Genomic DNA, 24,119 nt, shown 5'->3' on the forward strand with positions numbered 1-24,119 from the left:
TAAGGTTTTGATGTCTGTGGGTTTTGTTCAGTCATAGATTTAGAAAGGGCCCCGCGCGCCTGTGTCCGCTATTGTAATAAGTAGCATCATGTGTATGTATATTGGTTATTGAAGCCTGTTTGCTCAGAGATAGCGCACGGGGCCATTTCTATGCATTTGCTCGTAGGTGGATCGCCCTATCACTGAGCTTCACGTCAACACACATGCTGTCAGTCTGTCATTCAATGAAACATTGTTTTCAAAAAAATGTTTTGACATTTTTTTCTGCATTTCTGTGTAGACTGCGGCTTCGGGTGGTCGTTCCAGAAAATGTTTTCGATTTTAATTCTTGGTATGTTCGTCGGATCCTCCCTTGGAGTTCCGGACAAGAGTAAGTAGAATATACATCATATATTTTATAATTATTATGCTGAATTAGATGAAGATGTTTCTATACTACAAAAAGACAATTCACAATCAACAGGAGATTCTTCCTTCGTAATCATTGCCGTCTACCTACTTATATATATTTTTTCCGTTAATTAATTCTACATTGACTTAGCTATTCGATTACCATCTGTAAAAGGTTTTAAGTATCCAGTGTAACCTTTAGAGAGGATACCATCCATAACGGTACTTATTTCAATTGAAAATATTGATTTATTATCTTTTTCACACTTGTGCTGAAGACCCACTAAGTAGGTACCTACATATACTTTTAAAAAGAAATTTATACATAAAGTAGGCACTAAAATTGTTTTAGAAATTACTATTCCTATGCAGAATCTAAATCTAATGAAGTAATATTGGTTCTTATTATATCAGGGGTAGACCTTGATACCAGAGGTAGCCCTTGGTATTAAGGTATATATAGGTACCATGGTGTTGCAGGCGTTGATACGCCGTGGTGACCACTTGCCATCAGGTTGGCTGCATGGCTGTTAGTCTGTTTAGCAGTTAAAAAAAACGAGATTTTTATGAAATTAATTATTTATAATTTTTTTCTTATATTTAGAAAGTCCTCCACAATGGAGCCCCGTGTACTCCGTCAAAGGCTTGCTGTTCATCCCTTATGCTGAGTTGAGTGAGCCCTTCTATGCCTGGTATGTACTTTCTACAATTTTTCTCAATTACCTGCGGATATTTTCAAATACTTAAGTTTTATACAGGAAAATTTATTATAAATGTGAAAGTTTGTGAGGATGGATGTGTGTGAATTTTGATACTCTCATGCAAAATCTACTGGACAGATTGTTATAAAATCTTTTTATCCCGAAATTCCCATGGGAGCTAAGCTCCGAGGAGCTGCTAGTACAACTATAAAATACTTGATAAGAAGAAGAATTTCTTTGTTTTATATAAACTACAGTCTATCTTGAACAGAGTAAATAAATTCATCATACGCGTATTAATGTTATCAAATGACCCTAGCGACCTTATGATTAAGTTAAAATAACATAAACAATCTGTGTTTGAGAAGAAAATCTTTGTTTAGAGATTGACCTAAAATCTTTGGTCATAAAATACTAAACTAATAAATGCGAAAGTAAGTTTGTTACCTCTTCACGCTCTATCTAATCGACCAATCTTCTAGAAGTTCTGTATACATGTAGATTAAAGTATGGAGAAGGACATAGGGCATACTTTTCAACACGGAAAACTTTTCTTGTGGGACATTTACGCGGATGAAGCCGCGGGAAAAAGCTAGTGATAGTAACGAAGATTGGGCCAAACCTGACTCTAGCTTTGCTATCACATTTGAATCAACTTCTTTTGACAATTTACAAGAATTTATACCTTTTGCTTGCGGCTTCATCCGCCACGTTCGCGATGCGTGAACAAACATACAGACGTATATTTGTTCGCGCGTGAAAGCTACTGGATGGAATTGGATGTGGTTTTCACACTTGTATAGCTGATGGTCTAACTTAAAATCTCGATACGTTGCTTAGAACACGATGTTTACAATATTATGAGCGGACACACGAAATAAACGCGAGCGAAGCCTTCGGCGAAAGCTAGTATGCATATAAGGCCAACATTTGTTTAAGTGACGTCTTTGAAGAAAAGGCTGCGGTGAAGTTTGTTGCGCCGCTTCTTCTTCACCAGCGCTTTGGAAGTCGGCAGTAGACTTAGATTATTTATGAAAATCTTGACGTCAATAAGTGATAGGTACCTGTATCATCCAAGTTGATAAAGAATTTTGAAATTGAATGCTTATCGTCTGTACGTCTGAAAACGAAAAATAAAAGATATTAATTAAACATTCCTGAGTCATTGGTCTCAGAAAGGTGATTGACCGTGTTTTGAGATTATACACATATATACTTAAATCATCGATACACTCAGTCATTATCATTAAATAAATAAATTTACAGATGTTTTGGCGTGTGCTGTCTTTGTCCAAAATTATAAAAAAATGAAACTGAAACCTATTTAACCTACATATCCAAAAACCTAGATATATGAAATTTATTATTTATTACCGGCTGTATATAAGTAACTAAAAGGCATCTGACATGACTTTTACGACTACCGCCATCTGAACCATGACCTGAAGGCCTGCCATCAACTTTTACGGAACGACTCCAATGCAACTCAGTTCAATTTAGCCTAAAATGAATATGCTGTCGACAATATAACTCCTTAGCGGTTTACATAAAATATAGTTTCGTTGAGTTAGTATCCCATAACACAAGTCTCGAACTTACTTTGGGGCTAGCTCAATCTGTGTGATTTGTACTAATATATTTATATTTATTTACATAAAACGGGCATGATTGTGATGATTCTGTCGTATGACAGAATGCTCCGTATGTTGAGTGCAACAAGATCTCTCTGACAACATTAAAAAATATCGCAAACGGAGCCTGATTAACCCTTAGGCTAATTAGGCTGCAGTCTGGAGCACGAGGATCAGGGGCCGCTGAAATCGCACATTCGCATGCACTATTGAACTAGCACAATTGGTTATTCTATTCTAGTCCAAACATATACTTTTTCCTAATGTCAAAAACAAAATATGATGACAAAATAGATCATTAAAAGGAGTTTGTACCGGATGCCGATTAAAATTCGGTAAATAAATATATATATACATTATTAGGTCAAATCATACAGATTGAGCTAGCGCCAAAATTAAAGACTTGTGTTATGGTATACTAACTCAACGATACTATATTTTATAACATATACATATATAGATAAACATCGCAAAACCCGGGCCAATCAGAAAATGGTCATTTTCCATCAAGACCCGACCGGGGATCGAACCGGGGACCTCTCGTTTCAGAGGTACTTTACCACTGTGCCATCGAGGTCGTCAGTGAGCCGAAACACGTCTCGGAGTTGAGATTACCCATGTCTACTCTATTACCTCATGCCACACCACGTCCGCGTGCCTCTGGTAAACGGCCGCAATAGAGACCGTAGCAAAATTAGCATAGAGGCCCCTGGGCTTCGACGCTCAACAGCTGAGGACGAGCGAGAAAACGCTCAGATAAGAGAGATAGAAGAATCAATAAATGTAACACACATTAAGTTGATACAGTAATAGAGATCAAAACGGTGTAAATCCTTGAAAATAATTTGTGAACAATCTATTTTGCAGGACATTGATCTATCCAAATTATCTATTTCCGCTAGAGGAATAAAATAAATAAATAAATACATTAGGACAAATCACACAGATTGAGCTAGCCCCAAAGTAATTTCTAGACTTGTGCCATGGGATTCTAACTCAACGATACTATATTTTATAACAAATACATATATAGATAACATCCAAGACCCGGGCCAATCAGAAAAAGATCGTTTTCCATCATGACCGGGGTTCGAACCCGGGACCTCTCGGTTCAGAGGCAAGAACTTTACCACCGCGCCACCGAGGTCGTCAAATTTAACCAAATAGACAACTTGTTCAACTACGTAATTTAAGGATGATTACAAAATACTAATTAATATTATAAATGCGAAAATAAGTTTGTTTGATACCACTTCTAGTTCTATCTACTCAACCATTATTCATGAAATTTTGCATGCAGATGTTCTTTGAAGTATGGAAAAGGACGGACCTTTCATCCCAGAAAAAAAAATACTGTTCCCGTTGGAAAACTAACGCGGGCGAACTCGCGGGCAAAAGCTAGTAATAGTTATTGCCCGCTATTTGGCGAACTATTTGTTGTTTTATTATCGCACTAGCTTTTGCCCGCGGCTTCGCACGCGTGAATTTCAGTTCTTAAAAGGAATCGAAGTAAAATTTCAATTCTTTTATCACGTATCTAAAATACGTATATTTTTTTTCATGTTTAATTAAATTCAATGGTAATACGTATTTTTTTTTCATGTTTAGTTTAATTCCCAGTTACCCGCTAAACTATTTCTGCTACGTGTCTCGTCGTTGCGAAACTTGTCCTGTTCCGTTTCCTGCAAATTGTCCCATGTCGATTAAAAAAAAAATCCAATGTACAAATTTGGCCGTTCATCAATTTTATTATGTGTATTGGATTATTGTTGAGGTATGTTTTATTTCCTTGTAGGTATGTAGGTAACATAATTATTTTAATGTAAATATTTATTTTTTATCTATATATTTATGGGCGTTTCAATTATTTAGTTTTGTTTTCATATCAGTAAGTTATGACACTTTATGTGAAAAAATATATTGTAAATAAATACTTAAATAAATACCATTTCAAATGGTTAAAAATCGACATAAGATAAAATATAATATGTTTTCATTTCCCATAAAATTACATTAATTTTAACTAGAAACTTATGTCGTACGAGGCGACTAAGGGACACAGCACAGGCAGCTGATAGACATAGCATCCCCAAGGAGGGTTGACAATAGGCAGGCTGCCGGTACTAAAATAACAGACTAATATTCAAAATTTCAAGGTTATATTTTATGTTGACTTTTTGAGTTGCAACCCCGAACGCAACCGGGAATAGGTTTAGGTTTAAAGACTAAATATTTTACATCACTTACATGAGAACACAAAATACAAGAAATATTATATTCGTTTTCACACTAATAAACTGAATACAACAGACAAGTTCAGTAAGTAGAAATTATATGTTTGGCTAATTATTTCTTGAATACATCGAACGAGTATTCTTGATATCAGAGGGTATCTTGTTAAAAAGACACGCACCTTCGCACCGTAACATTTTGTCCGTGTCGAATATGCGGAGAGATACGTAGGTAGCAAATATTACAAATGAAATTGTGTTAGTTTGTCATTCTTTCACGTCATAACGGAGCTTTGGGTTGAGGTGATTTTTTATATTTTTTGGAGCGCTGGAGAGCACGTAGGTACTTTATGCCGTTGGCGAAGCCGCGGGATACATCTACATTTGTTACGTCGTATTGTTTAGCTTCCTGCTAAATCGTAAGTCTGCTTCCATTCCCGTCAATACGGCGATCTTCATTAAAATATATATGTGGTGAAGATTTTCCATGAGGTGGGCCGTGTGTGTCCACGCCTGTTTGACTGATTTTTCAAAATTTTTATTATATAGCCAGTAGGTGTTGCCCACTGCTGGGCAAAGGCCTCCCCCTTATTTTCCACTCATCTCTCTCCATAGCAAGTTCTGGCCATCCAGGTAGAAATTTGTCAATGTCGTCCCGCGATCTCGTTCTGGGTCTGCCTCCTCTGCGGCCATCCCGTGTCCAGAAGGTAGCCAGCTTAGCTTACCGCTCTGGCCGCATACGACAAACGTGAGAGAAAAGATTTGTATTTTTGTTTGTAATGAATAAACTTAAAAACAATGGGCAGATTTTGATAAAATTTGGCACACGAAAGAAGACGAAACTTTGGCAGACGAAACTTTCCGGAGTGGCATAGGCTAACTTTTTATTATGGTTCTTCCCGAGCGAAGCCGTGGCGGGTCGCATATAAAAATCAATAATTGTTTCCAGGTTCGACAGCAAGAATGGCAAGTCCCGTATCGACTACTACGGTACGATGGTCAAAACGTACCAAATGTCATCGAGTGTCTACCCCAAATATGGCACTTCTGTCAAGGTTTGCTTTTTTTACAACCTTTTATTTCATTTGCAATGTAAGTATGTATGTTCGGTTCAGTTTTCAAGCAGATATCTTCAACCGAATGAGCAGAAATTTTCTACGTTTAGTTTAGATGATAATGCGTAATAACGCATTATCGCAATATCGTAATAACGCAGCCGTTTCTGTGTGCACCATCAGATCAGGCTTTTCATAATAATGAAAAGCCTGATCTGATGGTGCACACAGAAACGGCTGCCGACGAGGGAACTCAGCGGACATGATTTTTTTTGTCACGCATTGAATGCAATAAGATCGCTCTTTGAGTAAAAAATGTGATTTTCGTAAAATACTTATTTTCTAGTTTTATTTTGTGTATTTTTTTTTGTTATTAATCTTTTATCTCTATGAATATTTTATAAAAACACACACGTGTTTTTACAAATAAATTCTACGGATGTTCTTGTGAACTTTCAGATCGCTCCGGTTACGACGGAAAAAGAACTGAACAAACAGACATGCCTTCAAGTGAATGGTACAAAAGGACAAGAGGTCGGAGTACAGACCGTGTTGCCGGACATGACTGACTTCAGTTTTGTGGGTGAGTACTTTTATTCATTTACTAGCCGCCCGTCCCGGCTTCGCTCGAGTAAAACCGTAATCTATACTATTATTATAAACGTTTGCGAGTTTGTATTTCTGCGGCGGGTAATCTCCGAAACTACTGATCCGATTTTAAAAATTCTTTCACTATTAGAAAGGTACATTATCCAAGATTGCTATAGGCCATATTTTATCTCAAAATTCCCACAGGAGCGAAGCCCCGGGCAACATCTAGTAAATTATACAGCTAAAGCTAAATGAGTCACACTATACATTGGTAAAAACCTTGCAAAAATTCGTTCGGTAGTTTTTGAGTTTATCGCGTTCATACAGTTGGACGGACGCGGTAGGTGCACGCGATATCTGCGTGTTCCCGGTCGCGTTCGGGTTTGCAAAGCCGCGGAGCCCATTCAGCGTGAAATGGCCGCCTGCCTGCCGTTAACCCTCCTTGGGAATGCAATTGTTTAATTCTGATTAATAGAGATTAAGTATAAGATCTACAGTGTTTATATTTGAGAGTACTGGTGCTCTTACGCCGGCTCCACACCGTCGCCAAACTCTGACACACACCTACGCGAGTGCGTGAACATTGCGTAGCTGGTATGAGTGCTTTTATTTACCGCAATGAAAAACCAGCAATGTATACAGAACCCGCCAAAGTTAGTTTCATCGACGGCTCGATTCTTGATTTTTTTCATGTCATTAATATTAAAAACAGTTGTTCGCCGCGTTCTTCAACTCCACAATAACACAATATTTTTTTTACAAAATTGTGAATATTTCAAAAAAGACTTTTTTAACCTAATTTGTTGCCTCGCAAAGTTAAAAACTCTATTGACAGATCCTACGTAACTTTTAAATTTAATTATTAAAATCAGACCAAGACGGTTTGAACGTTATTGGGTTTCAAACATGTATTTTTGCCCCAAGTTGATTGGTAAACTTCGCTCGCTCGGTCAAAAATATATTGTTTTCTTAGATACCTTACATATGAAATTGGCGTTTGGTATAGGAGGAACAAAAAGGCGAATATTTTTTAATATAAGATTTATTAATTTTGCAGGTTCAGAAGTGATGCAAGACTCTGAGACCTGGAAATGGAGAATGGTTCAGACTATCGGTGACAAACTTAATAAATATACAATGTGGGTAAAATACAAGAAGACTTTGAAGGGCGAAGCGGTGCCTATACCCGTCAGGTAATTGTATTTATTTACAAGCTTTCGCACGCGGCTTCGCCGTTATTTTTCCGGGATGAAAGGTACCATATGTCCTTCTCCATATTTCAATCTACATGTATGCAAAATTTCAAGAAGATTGGTTAAGTATATAGAGCGTGAAGAGGTAACAAACAATAGTCGGAATAAGCTTTACGTTATTGAGTCAAGACCAGATTTCGTGCCTAGAATAGTAAATTGTTAATGATTGTGTCAATTGTTATATGGTGTATGTCGAGGCCCGAGACGAAGTCGAGAGCCGTAAACTTACACCCTAAGTTCACCTCCAAGTTTATATGTGGAAAGTAATTATTTCCGAGCAGATATATAAAAAATATATAGGATACGCAATTTGGACCCTTTTTGCATGAAACGTGGCAAACAAACAACAAAAACTCGGTGGCGCAGTGGCAAGGTTCTTGCCACTGAACCGAGAGGTCCCGGGTTCGATCCCCGGTCGGGTCATGATGGAAAATGATCTTTTTCTGATTGGCCCGGGTCTTGGATGTTTATCTATATATGTATTTGTTATAAAATATAGTATCGTTGAGTTAGCATCCCATAACACAAGTCTCGAACTTACTTTGGGGCTAGCTCAATCTGTGTGATTTGTCCTAATATAAAAAAAAAGTATTTCTCTTTAAAAAAAAACGTCACAAGATAATTATCGAAGTTACAAACTACTATTTCAACCTACAAATGACTCCCTTTTCAGATACGAAATGAAAGGGTTCAATAGTCTGCTGGGCTCGCACTACGACCATTATTACATCACTTACGAGAACTATGACGTCGAGGCCATCGACCCAGCGGTTTTCAACATAGATTCAAGTAAGTTTTCATATTTCGTGTCCATATATAGACCATGTAACTGGTAACCATCATGTCGAAGATAAGCATACTGCACCTAGGTGTGGGGACCACCTGGGACGGCCCACACCTGTCTAGCTAATAGTCTTAATTCAATTAGTTAGCAAACTACGAAAATAGATGGCGCTAGTGATTATATTTAAACTGACGCCAGCGTCACGCTGTCGCCGTACTCGGGACAGAGGGCGAAGTGACGTGTGACGCAGCGAACCAATGATATTGATGTGTGGTTGTCGTTGCGTCACAATGGCGCAATGTGATTGGTTGGCTGTGTCTCATTTGGAATCGTTTCGATGGTGAGATGTTAAGAGTTAGTCAGAGGAGTTAAAGTGCCCGCACTTCGCCCACGGATGTCGACGCGAATGCATGAACATTGCGTTGTTATTATGAGTGTTTTTTATTCACAGCAATGAAAAGCCAGCTATGTACACCGAATGCGCCAGGTACTGCGAACTGGTCCGCGATTATGTGTAGTGTAGCATAAGGGGCCATTCGACTATTGAGTCTAACGAAATATCTCTTGTAATCACTTAACACATAATGTTTGTTATTGGCAAGAAATAAAATAAAAATTAAACACTTTTTTTGTTCATTGAAAAAACTAGAGTATTAAAAGTGCAAATTGTGACTTTCCGGTTAAAATTGATACTTGCTTGGGTGTAACGTTACGCTTATAGAGGGAATGAGAGGTGGCGTAGGTCCAGGAAAACGTTACAGTACGTAAGAGGGGGGAAGGGGTGCTGGGTGCTGGGTGCAGGGTTAAATCTTTAAAAAATTGAATAAGTTGGCGGCTTCTAACACTTAGACATATTTACTGGCTTTACCCCGCCTAAATTTCTCACGGGATCATTAATTTTTCCGCGATGAAAAGTGCCCTAATGTCTTTATCCGTATTTAAAGAAAAAAAAAAAGAAGATTGTTTAAAACACACAAAGCGTGAAGAGGTAATAAACAATCTTACTTTCGCATTTACGATATTAGTTGAGACTAGCTGATGCCCGCGACTTCGTTCGCATGGTCGGAACAGTTTTTGGTTAGGAGTCAAAATTATTAAAGAAATTTAATTGTACAGACGAAACGTAGGGATGTCTATACATACAGAAGGTGGCTATCAGACTGAAAACCTATATTTCCTGTAGTTTAGCTCGATCATTATGACTCTTCTTCAGGTGTTCCAGATCTTCGATTTTTATACCTCAACAGGAAATGCTCATCAGGGTGAACAACTTTTGAATTCAAATTCAAATTCAAATTCAAATCATTTATTCAGAAATTAGACCTTCACAGGCACTTTTTCTCGTCAATCTTTAAATTTATAGTTATTTCTCACAAGCTAGAAACTACTGGCATTTCGGAACGACCACTGCTGAGAAGAAATGCCGAAAGAAACTCATTTGAACAGTGTTGGTCCCTATCATGCCAGATCGGCTTACCATTATTGTTTCTTACAAAAAATTTTTTTTTTCTTTTCTTTCTAATAATATATAAAATATTTGTTAAGGCGTCATTTCTATATTTCTTATAGTTTAGCTGTACAATCATCGTTCTCCATCAGGTGTTCCAGTTTTCAAAATCATTTATACCCTATATCTTGCCCAGGCTTAATAGCTCTATAACAAAAAAAGTTTCATTCAAATCCGTCCAGTAGATCCGGAGATTAGCGTGTACAAACAAACATACAGACAAACAGACAGACTTTTCTTTCAAAATTCTTATTCTACTACTGTTTCTACATCGCCCTAATATTACATACATTCCTATTTTTTTTTGGAATTATATTAAATTCACAGACACAACTTTTTTACTGTTTTATTATATAAATATAAATAAGGACAAAACACACACAGATTGACGAACTCGGTGGCGCAGTGGCAAAGTTCTTGCCACTCCCCCGTCGATCCCCGGTCGGATCATGATGGCAAATGATCTTTTTCTGATTAGCCCGGGTCATGGATGATCTATATATATATATATGTATTTGTTATAAAAAAATAATATCGTTGGGTCAGTATCCCATAACACAAGTTTCGAACTTACTTTGGGGCTAGCTCAATCTGTGTGATTTGTCCTAATATATTTATATTTATTGATTGATGAATGTTTTAATGCCAGGCATGCAGTGTACGTCGTTCCCCGGGCCGGGTTCCCGTCACTACGCCACCTTCAACCCGATGAAGGAGTTCGTTCACCCTGCCGACGATTCTCACGTACACGACGAGTTCGACAGGTATATATCACGTGTGGTTCCGCCCTAGAATAGGACCATACTCGGTATCCTCACGTGGGTGTACGAGGCCTCTAAGGGACAGCCTAGGCAGCTGAATAGGCAACAATATCATCAATCACCAAGGATGGTTGACGTTAGGCAGTCGGCCGGTTATAAAATCACAACCGAATCTTTAAAATGTATGTCGTTATGCCCCTATTGTCGAATTTTCCGATTCAAGTTTGAAGCAGATATATCCTCAACCGATTGAGCTGAAATTTTGTACACACGTTTAGTTTGGACGACAATGCATTATTTTATTATGATAAACATGATCCCGATAGTGCACCCAGGAACGGCTCCAGACGTGTGAACTCCTCAACGGCTTACTGCGCGGACATGATTTTTTTGTTATACACTGAATGCAATAAGATTTCTCTGGCGACAGCTTGTGTCAAAAATGTAATTTTTATAAAAACTAATTTTTTTTTTCTTTGTTTACTTTTTCACAATTTGTAACCCTTGTTCATGTTACATTACAACATTACAGCCAGACTTACTAATGTCCCACCGTATCAACTAATATTCATTCACTGTCGTAATAGACACGATCAGTCCGATGGGATAATATTGGGTAGAACTTATTAATTCATAAGATTTTATTAAAGTCGCCTAAAGATATCTGACCTGACTTTTACGATTACTTACCGCCATCTAGTGGCAGGTAGTCGCATACACATTAGTGAACTAAACTGTCCACTAGTTTGCAGGTTTCCTCACAATTTTTCCCTTCACCGGAAGCAAGCGATGTTCTATGAAAACTACTATACATGAGTCAGATTGGTATACAAACTCATGTGGCACGAGTAGGATTCGAATCTGAGACCTTTCGATCAACAGGCGGAAGGTCTTAACCACTGGACCACCATCGCTTCAAAACCGATACATAACACTTATTTAATTTTTACTAATATATATTAAAATGTACTAATAAAATATGCAATAAATAAATACATTAGGACAAATCACACAGATTGAGCTAGCCCCAAAGTAAGTTCGAGACTTGTGTTATGGGATACTAACAACGATACTATATTCTATAACAAATACATAATATATATAGATAAACATCCAAGACCCGGGCCAATCAGAAAAAGATCATTTTCCATCATGACCCGACCGGGGATCGAACCCGGGACCTCTCGGTTCAGTGGCAAGAACCTTACCACTGCGCCACCGAGGTCGCCAAAAATAAATTATATTATTATTATTATTTATGTGTGTTTTTAATACTAAACATAGTTTTGGGGATTTGCTGTCTCGCGTTATTATACTTATTTCTAGTATATATGTCAGTATTTTCTGTTCCCTAAAAAAAACGCAAAACTTGCAGATACAAAAACAAGCACGGCAAACATTACGAGAGTGCAATCGAACACGAAAAGAGGCTGAATTTGTTCAGACAAAATCTTAGGTAAGCATATGAATAGAATATAATAATTTATTTACAAGATTTACATAGATCGTAAGTCAATTGTAACCAGCAGACGCGCATATATTAATAATAGATAATACATTAATTTTAAAACGATACTATGAAATAAAATATTTATATAAGTTCAATGTTTATCGTGCGTATACACTTTAACTATAAAATCTTTTTCCATTCAACCGTTACGTCAACTTTTTTTTTGAAATTATTTCTTACAGTCATTTTAATACTATTTGTTAGCTGATTAAATACTTGTATGGACATGTTGTATGCAATTTTCTTATAAATATATTTACATCCACGTGGCTAATATAATTTCCATATATAATTTGATCTTAACTGTCTATTTGATGCTTGGGTCAACGAATTGAAGTAATGCAGATGATCTTTTACAAAGCAACGTAAATATATACATATTATTACTACATTATATGAAATGCTTAAAAACATAGTATTGTAGCTTAAAATCATAGTATAACACGCTTCCCGCCGTCTGTCTGTCCCTATGTATGATTAGATCTTTAAAACTACGCAACGGATTTTGATGGGGATTTTTTAAATAGATAGAGTGATTCAAGAGGAAGGTTCAGGTGTGTAATTTAGTATGGTTATATCCGAGCGAAGCTGGGATTATTTATAGTATGTTATTATCATGTCGATCGTGAAGCAAAAACGTAGAGAACATGCCTTTTATTGCAATTCCTCTAACAAAAATAGTGTTATAATACGCAAGGTTGAGGCAGACGGGTGAGGAAGTGGTTTCACTTCCCCACTCGTCTGCCTCAACCTATTCTCACGTCAATCATTAAAATAATATCCTGTTCCGTTCGAAAAAGCTGAGCTGAAATTGTGAAAATTTATGCGTATTTCACACAAAAATTGTGTGATAATACACGAGGTTGAGGGCAGACGGGTGAGGAAGTGGTTTCACTTTCTAATTTTTCACAATTTTTGTTCGCACAGCTCAGCTTTTTTGAACGGAACAGGATATTAGTTTAACGATTGACGTGAGAAGTGGGATCTAATGAATGAATGGTTTGAATGAAACGTGGGATCTCTCCACAGATTCGTCCATTCGAACAATCGCGCCCGCCTCGGGTTCTCTTTGGCCGTGAACCACCTCGCGGACAGGAGTGACGACGAGATTGCAGCATTGAGAGGGCGCAGACATGACGGACCTAGCCCGTTGGGTAAATATAATCAACTATTTTTCTTATATCTGACGACCTCGGTGGCGCAGTGGTAAAGTTCTTGCCACTGAACCGAGAGGTCCCGGGTTCGATCCCCGGTCGGGTCATGATGGAAAAACGATCTTTTTCTGATTGGCCCGGGTCTTGGATGTTTATCTATATATGTATTTGTTATAAAATATAGTATCGTTGAGTTAGTATCCCATAACACAAGTCTCGAACTTACTTTGGGGCTAGCCCAATATGTGTGGTTTGTCCTCATTTATTTATTTATTTATTTATTTATTTATTTATTTATTTATTTATTTATTTTTTTATTTATTTATTTATTTATTTATTTATTTATTTATTTATTTATTTATTTATTTATTTATTTATTTATTTATTTATTTATTTATTTATTTATTTATTTTTGAAAATAATAATGAGATGAAAAATCTCTGGAAATTTTGGAAATTGGGGAATTGAACCCGCGCCCCTGTCTATCCGGGACAGTGCTCTGGACCGCTTATTTTCAAAGACAAGTTAAAAAGCATGTGTGACATGTATAACAAATCAATTATAAAAATATGTTAATTATGGGAAGAAGACAGTAGACCTTGGGCTTCAACGCTTTGTGGCTGAGGAAGTGACAGAAAACTGTTTCAATGGGAGAGAAAAATATAAAGAGAGGGAGAAGAGAGACAGAGAAAGATAAAAGGGGAGGGGGGGGGGGGGGGGGAGAGGAAGAAAGAGAGCGGGGGATGGGGAGAGAGGTAAATATAGTCAATTTTGCCTTTAAATTAAGTAAGATTAAGAAAAACACATGTTAATTATGGTATGACTTATGTACTTTGTTATACTATTAGAAAAAAACATTGTAAGAAACAATAATGGTAAGCCGATCTGGCATGATAGGGACCAACACTGTTCAAGTGAGTTTCTTTCGGCATTTCTTCTCAGCAGTGGTCGTTCCGAAATGCCAGTAGTTTGTAGCGTTTTTTATAAATTACTATATAATATTATGTAAAACGAAATGACGTGAAATAGTGCCTGTGAAGGTCTAATTTCTGAATGAATGATTTGATTTGGGACCATGTGAAGGGGAGAAGAAAAATTAGCATAGCAGACCATGGGCTTCGACGCTTTGTGGCTGAGAATGTAGTAGTAATCTAATTTTCATGGGAGATAGAGAACTAAAGATAGAGAGAGAGAGAGAATAAGAGAGCGAGAAAGAGAAAAAAAGAGAGATAGACGTAGCCTCACATAAGCAGTGAACCACATCGCCGACAGATGTAAGGATAACATTTGATTGATGTTTCGAGAGGACTTGGGCCTGTCTTAAAATTAAGCGGTAAATGTACAATAACACACACGTATATATTTGTTTGCAGGCCTTCCTTTCCCGTACACGCCGTCGATGGTTGAGGAGTTGAGCATCAAACTGCCGTACGAACACGACTGGAGGCTTTTCGGAGCTGTCACACCCGTTAAAGGTAATATTTTTTTTATTTTTTTCCTTCGATTAATTAATTCGATTCCGTGTCTGCGATATATATAGCTTGTGGCCGCGGCTTCGCTAGTGTGAATTTTTCGAAAGCGCAACAAACATAATTTTCATACAAACTTTCACACCCCGTTTAGGTAGTTGATTTTTGAAAAAAAGTTGCCTATGTATGGGCGGAGTTCTTTAATTACAAGGATTCAAAATTTTATCGAAATCGGTCCAGCAGTTTAGCCGTAAAAGTGGAACAGACATAATATTAGCTGCGTTCCGCGGTTTCGCTTCCATGGTAATTTCGGGATAAAAGTATTCTATGTGTTATTGCAGGTTATATTCTACCCGTGTACCAAATTTCATAACGATCCATAGATTTCACATGAAAGAGTAACAAACAAACATACATGCTTGCAAAAGGGTTTGAAGATTTGTGGCATACCTACTGCCGCCATTTTGATTTTTTTTCAAAATCGCGGCCAGCCATGAAACGTATATAAATCGATAGCTGACATTAATACCAACAAAAAATATTAAAACAATGACCCTCGTAAAGTGTCAGGTTTCTGAGATAATAACCGTCAAAGTTGATCACGTGACATCCATAATTATAAGCAAGGGTATGTGTTTTGATGAATCAAGATGTTAAAAAAAATAATTTTTAGAACAAATATGTATGTTGCATTGTATCTGGATATATTTTTCAACTTAATAACATTTTGTGACCATCTATGTGTGAGTGCAGTATCGTCATTTGATTTAATATTACATTTGACATTATAGGGTAAATAAAAGTAATAGGTACCTCTGTAAAACCATTTACTACATAACATAAGATAGGAATAATCATAAAATTAAAAATTTATATTGTGGCATAGTTTTATGGTTACTCTCCCTCCGCCACACTCCCCCCCCCTTCCGTCTCGCTTGCACATTAGATTATACAATATATAATCTATTTTCTTGTTATACAGGGTGTTAATTTGCATTCTTGCCATATTCACACAGCTAATAGTACTAACCAATACCAATCAGTTTAGTTTAATTTGAGACATCCTAGAATAACGCAGGCTGAGTAATCAATAAACTTAAATTTACAGGACACTGAGGAATAAACCAATTTTTTCGAGTGCATTCATAAGTCGCAATAGGAATAAATCTAGTGGGCGTGGCCGTCTGGCACGGCCGAAATCACCCGAAACAGCGCATGTAAATGAATAATTTCAGATTTCCCTTCCTACTTTACGGGCTTAGGACCGACAGAAATACCTATTTTTAATTAATTAGTTTTATTTTTTTATTACATTATCCCTCATTTCTTCAGAGATCAAAAAGTTAAAACTTATTTTTGTTTTTATAAATTAGGTATTTTTGGCGTAGTTAAAAAGCTGAAATCATCCTATTTACAATTGATTCGTCTATTTACAACACTAAATTAATCTAAGTAAAAAAAACTAAGTCTTTCTAAGTAATTGTTCGAAGTGCTCACCATTTTCACGAATGCACAGTCTTGCACGGCGTAAAGAATTTCGTTTTAGTTTTCGTAAAACGTACAAATCCTGTTTCAGTTTATCGAATGCTGAAACGATTCGTTCGCGTAACACTTCAACACTGTCGATTTCTTCAGTGTACACCAAACGTTTAACATCACCCCACAAATAATAATCTAATGGAGTTAGGTCTGGGGACCGTGCTGGCCAGTTTACTGGACCTTCACGCCCGATCCAGTTATTACCGAACTTGCGGGTCAGGTATTCACGCACTTGGATTGCAAAATGTGGAGGAGCACCATCCTGTTGGTAATAAAAGTTTTGCAGGGAAGCGAGAGGAATGTCATCCAGCATCTCGTTTATAACGTGATCCAGCAACTCCAGGTACGTTGAGCCGGTAAGACGGCCCTCAATAAAATAAGGTCCTAGTAAATGTCCGTCTATTATGCCAGCCCAGACATTTAAACCAAATCGGTGTTGAAAAGAGTGTCTTTTTATCTTTCTGGGGTTTTCATCCCGATAACTCCACCAGTGCTCATTATGGATATTGAATACACCAACTCTTGTGAACAAACTTTCGTCTGTCCACAAAATGTTGGCGTTTCGGTTGTCTAGCAGCCAGCGACAAAATGTGATTCGTGCATTATTATCCTGTGGGAGCAGATCTTGTACTTTTCTAAAGTGAAACGGGTGTTTCTGTTCACTTTTCAATAGTCTCCACACTGTCACGTGGCTCACATGGAAGTGTCGTCCTGCCTCACGGGTACTGGCACGGGGCTCTACTTCGAAGTAGTCTAGAATTAATTCCTGCAACTCTACAGTAAGCCCTACACTGCCTCGAGCTTGCGCGTGTCTTGGGACGTCAAACTGACGAAAGTCTCTCAATCGCTGTGTGGCCGCAAGCATAACCTGGCGGGTCGGCCTCCTTTGATGTGGAAACATTTCCGCAAACATATTCACGGCTTGCCGCAAACTGTCACCACATATGGCATACAAGCGCACCATTTCCACCAACTCGTGGTTGGTATACGCTTCAGTCATTTTCTTGATTTGATTGTGATACGCAACTTAAACAACACGGACCGAGCAGAGCGAGCGGAGCGAGCGAAATCTTGACATCCGCCGTGCGTCGGCGTCGCGAATAGACTGGGGCGGGGTGGTGGTGCGTTGCGGGGTTGCGGGGATGGCTGGCCGTCGGTCGGCGTTTACGCCGCACAAAGAAAAGGGGCGGAGCTTTTTTTGCCGACTTATGTACTCAAGTTTGCCGACGGACTAGTGATGTGCATATGTTTCGATAATAAGTGTTGTTCATAACATAATGTCGATTAAATAAAATATTCTTTAAAAAATACCTAACTTTTGATCATGTTTTTTAAATTGATTTGTGTTCAGAATCAGTAATATAACAACCTCTGTGAATATGGCAAGAATGCAAAGTAACACCCTGTATATAACACCTAAAACAATACCTAATGAACAGTTCGTCACCATTGACTTTTTGTCGTAGTATGAAATATTCTTATTAAGTTCATAGTAGCCGCAACATGTAGAAATATCAGGAGGCATAGTTATCTATGTTTTATTATTAATATTATCTATACCTATTAGAATATTTTGTGTATGTTTACACATTGTTATACCAAATAGATGGGATTATAGTCGCTATTAAAAAAAATCACGTGATCAACTTTAACGGTTATTTTCTCGGAAACCTGACACTTTATGAAGGTCATTGAATTAATATTTTTTGTTGGCATTAATGTCAGCAATCGATTTATAAAGGTTTCATGGCTGGCCGCGATTTTGAAAAAAAATCAAAATGGCGGCAGTAGGTATGCCACGCTCCATAGTAAAATCTTCAAACCCCTTTATAGGTTCGAGTCACAAGATACCCATTGTGTCGCAGTTTGTGTTAAGCCAATAACTATTTATTTAATTTATAATGTTAGCATGGATTATCAGAATGTAATGCGAATGTAGATCAGTCTGTCTGTGGGTCGTGCTGGTCGTTCGGCACCGCGGGCGCTGTGGAGGGCGCTCTGTTCCTGCACAACGGCGGCCATCTCGTGCGGCTCAGCCAGCAGGCGCTCGTCGACTGTTCTTGGGGGTGAGTATATAGCACAGTATATAGTTCCCTATTTTTATACATACAATTTTATGTCATAATTTAACATGTCATACATTTACTTATCATAATAATAGTTACGCACAATATTAATTTGGCATGATGTTTTAGGTACAATTTTTTTACGCATACCTACCATAAGCATAACAATTTTTAAGCATAATATTCTAAAACGTATCGACGGCTTATGCCGCCGCAGCCTAACCTGGTGACCGGTTAGTGACGCGTTAGCAACTGATCGCGCGTGACGCGTCGTGCGGTCGCTGCGCTACTGGTTACTACCCGAGTTTTCATACGTTTTGTTTTGAAAATGAACGAACAAACCTTAAATATTAGTAATTTTGAATAAGTTTGTAATTGTAATTATTATGATTAGTTTCGTCATTTTTGATTAGGTCTATGTGCGAAGGGCCTAAGGCCTATTGCAAAATTTTAAATGTGTAATGGACTTAGAATGTCTCAAAATAAAGATTATTTGTTTATTACACTGCTCGTTATTCAGCACACGTTATTCAGACTGTCTTAAACTCTAATAGACGCTATTAGTCTGAAAAACGGGCTTGCTCATTCGCTTTGATGTTGACATTTTTAATGGCGTCTGCAGTTGGCAAAGCTGCAAAAAAATATTAATCAATCAATTAGTTTGTCAAACATAGGTACATATGTAAACATTATCTCGCTATGTATAAATATATTAGGGCAAATCACACAGATTGAGCTAGCCTCAAAGTAAGTTCGAGACTTGTGTTATGGGATACTAACTCAACGATACTATATTTTATAACAAATACATTTATAGATAAACGTCCAAGACCCGAGCCAATCAGAAATAGATCATTTTCCATCGTGACCCGACCGGGGATCGAACCCGGGACCTCTCGGTTCAGAGGCACGAACTTACCACTGCGCCACCGAGGTCGTAAAAAAAAGCATACAAATATTTGTTCAATTACATGCATGATAATCAACACTTAATGGCAAGGAATTATTTAAATTGAAATAAAATTATGTGAAATGTCATGTTGTCAATTCTATTATTCCCACAGGTACGGCAACAACGGATGTGATGGCGGTGAAGATTTTCGCGCGTACCAATGGATTATGAAGCACGGGCTACCTACTGAGGAAGACTATGGCGGGTACTTGGGGCAGGTACTTAAATAGATGTCTTTTTTTTTTACAAACATTATTTACTTGCAAAAAAACACGAGTTTACCTTCTTTTTACAATGTGGCTGGTCAACATCATATCGAGTGTGTTATTGCTAACACTGGTGTCAGATTTTATTCAAGTCGCCTATCTAGTATAAGTCAAGGCCTATCTGAGATGACTTTCACAAACACTTACCGCCATCTAGTGGCAGGTAGTCGCATACACACTAGGGAACTAAACTGTCCACCAGTGTGCAGGTTTCCTCACGATGTTTTCCTTCACCGGAAGCGAGTGGTGGTCTATGAAAATTACTATATATGAGTCAGATTGGTATACAAACTCACATGTCCAAATTTCACGCTATATATATATTTATAAAGTATGATAGTAAAACGTGAGTCTTTGTTAAAATTTGAAAAATAACAATGACGCGCGGCCGCAGTGTCGTAACGCTCGGGGATCCACCCGTGAGCCGACGAGGGACCTCTTCAACGGCTTACTAAAGATATATTTTGTCATGTGTTGAATATGTATACTTATGTATGCCCAGGACGGTTACTGTCACATTGACAACGTCACCCTGGTGACCAGTATGAAGGGGTGGGTCAACGTCACTGCCAAGGACGAAAACGCTTTGAGGGTAAGTGATTTTTTTTTTGTAATAGCACATTTGCCCGCGGCTTCGTCCGCGGGAATATCCCACGGGATCAGTTGTTTTTCCGGGATGAAATCCCGTACCCTACATGTCCATCTATACTTCAAACTATATGTATGCAAAAAATTTCAAGAAGATTGGTTGAGTAGATAAAACGTGAAGACGTACTAGTAACAAACAAACGAATTTATTTTAGCATTTATAACGTTAGGATAGGCTCCGCTCGGGTAAAATGCTCGGTCTCGCAGTGGTAAAGTGCTTGCCACTGAACCGAGAGGTCCCGGGTTCGATCCCCGGTCGGGTCATGATGGAAAATGATTTTTTTCTGATTGCCTCGGGACTTGGATGTTAATCTATATATGTATTTGTTATAAAATATAGTATCGTTGAGTTAGTATCCCATAACACAAGTCTCGAACTTACTTTGCGGCTAGCTCAATCTGTGTGATTTGTCCTGATATATTTATTTATTTAATGCTATTTTTTCTCTTTCAGTTGGCTATCTTCAAGCACGGGCCCATATCTGTGGCCATCGACGCCTCGCAGAAAACATTCAGTTTTTATTCGAACGGAGTGTACTATGATGCCAAATGGTAAGTTATTAATACATATTTCTGTCTCATCTGAGCATTTTCCCGGTTACATCCGCAGCCGTTGAGCGTCGGAGGCCAGAGTCCGCTTTCCTACATTTTCGTCTCCACTTCGCGCGGTCGTCGGCATCCCTAGTTGTCAGACCATTGGCACGCATATCATCCTTGACGATATCAAGCCAGCACTTCCTTGGGTTTCTGTCAGGGCCAGGCGGGAGCGGCATAGCCAGACATTTGTTCCCTACGTAATTCGCCGCATTATGCAAGAAGTGGCCGTATTAGCGCGGGCGGCAGTCCTGGGGTTTGTCACATTTAGATCCGACAAGAATGGTAATAACGAGCCCTGATTTCCGGCTTCAACGGCTGAGAAAGAAACTGAGATGCTCAGATGAGAGACAGTTCTTGTGACAATTCAATTTGTGCGCTGTTCCGAGCGTGTTATTGGACCAACCACGAAGTGGACCAACCGCGAATAGGACCAACCGCGAATTGGACCAACCGCTAATTGGACTAACCGCGAATTGGACCAACCGCGAATTGGACCGACCGCGAATTGGACCAACCGCGAATTGGACCGACCGCGAATTGGACCGACCGCGAATTGGACCGACCGCGAATTGGACCGACCGCGAATTGGACCGACCGCGAATTGGACCGACCGCGAATTGGACCGACCGCGAATTGGACCAACCGCGAATTGGACCAACCGCGAATTGGACCGACCGCGCCTAAAGGGTGTGGGCCGTTTAGTATTGTATACGTTTATTATTTTCCAGCAAAAACAAGATTGACGAGCTCGACCACGCGGTCTTGGCCGTTGGTTACGGCATCCTCAATGGGCAGAAGTATTGGTTGATCAAGAACTCTTGGTCCAACATGTGGGGAAATGACGGGTACATACTAATGGCCAGTAAAGACAATAACTGTGGCGTCGAAACGGCCCCAACTTATGTACTTATTTAAGTTAAATTTGCAAAAGTTAGTTTGTAATGTGCCTGAATAAATTGGGAATATTACAAGCTGATCTAAACAGTTATATTGTAACCTAACGGGATTTTAATGTCTCGAGTTTTATAAGCTAACTTATTAAACAAGTAAGTTTGATGTTATTTAAGTTCCGGTGAAGGAAAACATCGCGAGGAAACCTGCACACTGGTTGATTATCATTAACTTGTGTGTGAAATGGAGCAGAAGGCAATGGCAAACCACTCCATTAATAATGCCAAGAAAGTTGTTGTGTGTGTTTCATTTCGCGTAACAACCACGACCCTCAGCCATGAGGAATACGAATATGAAGAAGAAGTTTTTATATAACGTGTTTAGTGATTAGTTTTTGTAATGTTTTATTTGATTAGGCAAATTACAAATAAGGCTGTTCATAATTTAACTATAATTACAAATATATATGCTTGTAAGCATCGAAATCTTACGTAGATAGATTTAAAAAATCATATCCCGAAATTTATATCTAAAAATATTTATTTTAATTCCCATTTAGGTCACTTAAAAACAGCGGAACATTTTCTGAGATCAATGGAATATTAATTTTATGACCATTGATATATACAGTCCATGAAACTAAAATGACATTTATGTCAATAGTTATCAAGTTCATATCTCAAAACTCTCAGATACTCTACTGTTTTTATGCGCAGACGCATATAGTGCCTTTGGCTATGATCACCAAAATATTTTAGTGTTACACTTATTTATAAAATAATCGATCCATGACATAATGATATTAAATTTAAATATGTGAGGTTATGGATTAAAATATATTTTCAATTTTAATTGGCAACTCTTGTAGCCGTTATGTAAAGAGCTGAATTTTTATCTCACATTTTTGTTTGGAGTTTAATCTCATTTTAAGTGTGTATTTACTTTTAAGTATCAATTATCTAATATCATATTGATTACTTATTTTAAATGTACATATGGCTGTGTTAAACATTCACATTCCGGCAGTTTTTAAATAAAGTAAGCAAATGTTTGTAAGATTTTAATAAAATATATTAATCAAAATGTTCTGGATTTTCATTTTTGTATTAGGATTGCTGTTTAGCCGCGACTCCGAATTAATCACAAAAAGTACAATCATCCCTCAGCTTTTTGTGATTTAATGTAATTTATCCATGACAGATTTATAGGACCAATATATTTGTATGATAATAAATCATCTTTAGTCTTATCAATATAATTTTCATACAAACTTTCATCCTCAATATACATTTCTGGAGGTACAATAAACTTTTGAAGAAAAAAAAAACATTTCGTCCACCAGGATCCCCTAACTCGATCCTCCAGGGGATCCTCTTGAACTTATCTGTTCATCAGGATCCCCTTTAAAGTACATAAATGTCACACTGAGTATTCGAATTGCCTATGTTTGAAAGGTAGGGGGGGTTTAAATGGGGTCATGAATACAAAATTTTATCAAAATGTGTCCAGCGTAAATAGGCATGTATGTAGATCAGAATATCGCAATAACAACTAATTTAGTTAAAAAGTATTACAATAAGGAAATTTTGCAAATTTACATATAAAAGCTTAAAGAACAGCTGAGATTGTTTACAATTTTATATTAATACATTTTGGAGTGGCGCTAGTGTCCTTGTTTTTAATGTGGGGGTAGTTCTATACACATATCGTGGTATCTAACCCAGCCGTGCTTGCAATTGTCCACGTGTATAGGTTTTTCATACTGAAATTGAAATGAAATTTGTTATTGCATATCTTACTTTTGTCATAGATTCTGTTAACAGTGGTGTAGCCATAGATAAAATTAATATATTTCTTTTATCTATGGGTGTAGCTATGTAGCCCTAAGACCAGCGATTCTCACGAAGTTGACTTGATCAGTTTCTCCATTGTTTTCTGTTTCTCCGTCAAAAAGTCCTAGAAAACGCATCGATTGATCGAACTTTTTCGTTTGAAAGTATAAAACATTGAAGAAAATTAATAAAGGATTTTAATCGATAACTTCAATTATATGAGAATCGGACCGCAAACCTCTGGTGCAAAAAATATCTGGCGCCTCTACTGGCGCAACTTTAATGGACTAA

General features: G+C 37.8%; 1 protein-coding gene and 1 long non-coding RNA gene across 2 annotated transcripts; one reads left to right on the forward strand and one right to left on the reverse strand.

Annotated features, from left to right (window-relative positions):
• The first annotated feature begins 213 nt into the window (after window positions 1–213).
• On the forward strand, window positions 214–23,079 carry CtsK1 (Cathepsin K1). Its single transcript, XM_053762040.1, has 15 exons — window positions 214–370; window positions 995–1,082; window positions 5,903–6,008; window positions 6,468–6,591; window positions 7,657–7,792; window positions 8,526–8,641; window positions 10,793–10,907; window positions 12,280–12,360; window positions 13,444–13,568; window positions 14,942–15,043; window positions 18,516–18,642; window positions 19,707–19,812; window positions 20,363–20,452; window positions 20,963–21,060; window positions 21,834–23,079. Exons 1-15 carry the CDS (start codon window positions 310–312, stop codon window positions 22,018–22,020), a joined length of 1,662 nt encoding a protein of 553 aa, XP_053618015.1. The 5' UTR covers window positions 214–309; the 3' UTR covers window positions 22,021–23,079.
• On the reverse strand, window positions 1,004–5,100 carry LOC128679657 (uncharacterized). The gene is made up of 3 exons (XR_008405772.2): window positions 4,970–5,100; window positions 2,156–2,211; window positions 1,004–1,113 (listed from the first exon to the last, which is right to left on the reverse strand). It is a non-coding gene; the product is annotated as an uncharacterized LOC128679657 (long non-coding RNA).
• Window positions 23,080–24,119: the final 1,040 nt, after the last annotated feature.

The sequence above is a fragment of the Plodia interpunctella genome, chromosome 22 (genome assembly GCF_027563975.2).
Source record: "Plodia interpunctella isolate USDA-ARS_2022_Savannah chromosome 22, ilPloInte3.2, whole genome shotgun sequence".
NCBI lineage: Eukaryota > Metazoa > Arthropoda > Insecta > Lepidoptera > Pyralidae > Plodia > Plodia interpunctella.

Coding starts and splice junctions, on each gene's coding strand:
- CtsK1 (XM_053762040.1), top strand. CDS start 310: ATGTTTTCGATTTTAATTCTTGGTATGTTCGTCGGATCCTCCCTTGGA. Junction 7,793..8,525: donor GCGGTGCCTATACCCGTCAG/GTAATTGTATTT, acceptor CTCCCTTTTCAG/ATACGAAATGAAAGGGTTCA. Junction 10,908..12,279: donor GTACACGACGAGTTCGACAG/GTATATATCACG, acceptor CAAAACTTGCAG/ATACAAAAACAAGCACGGCA.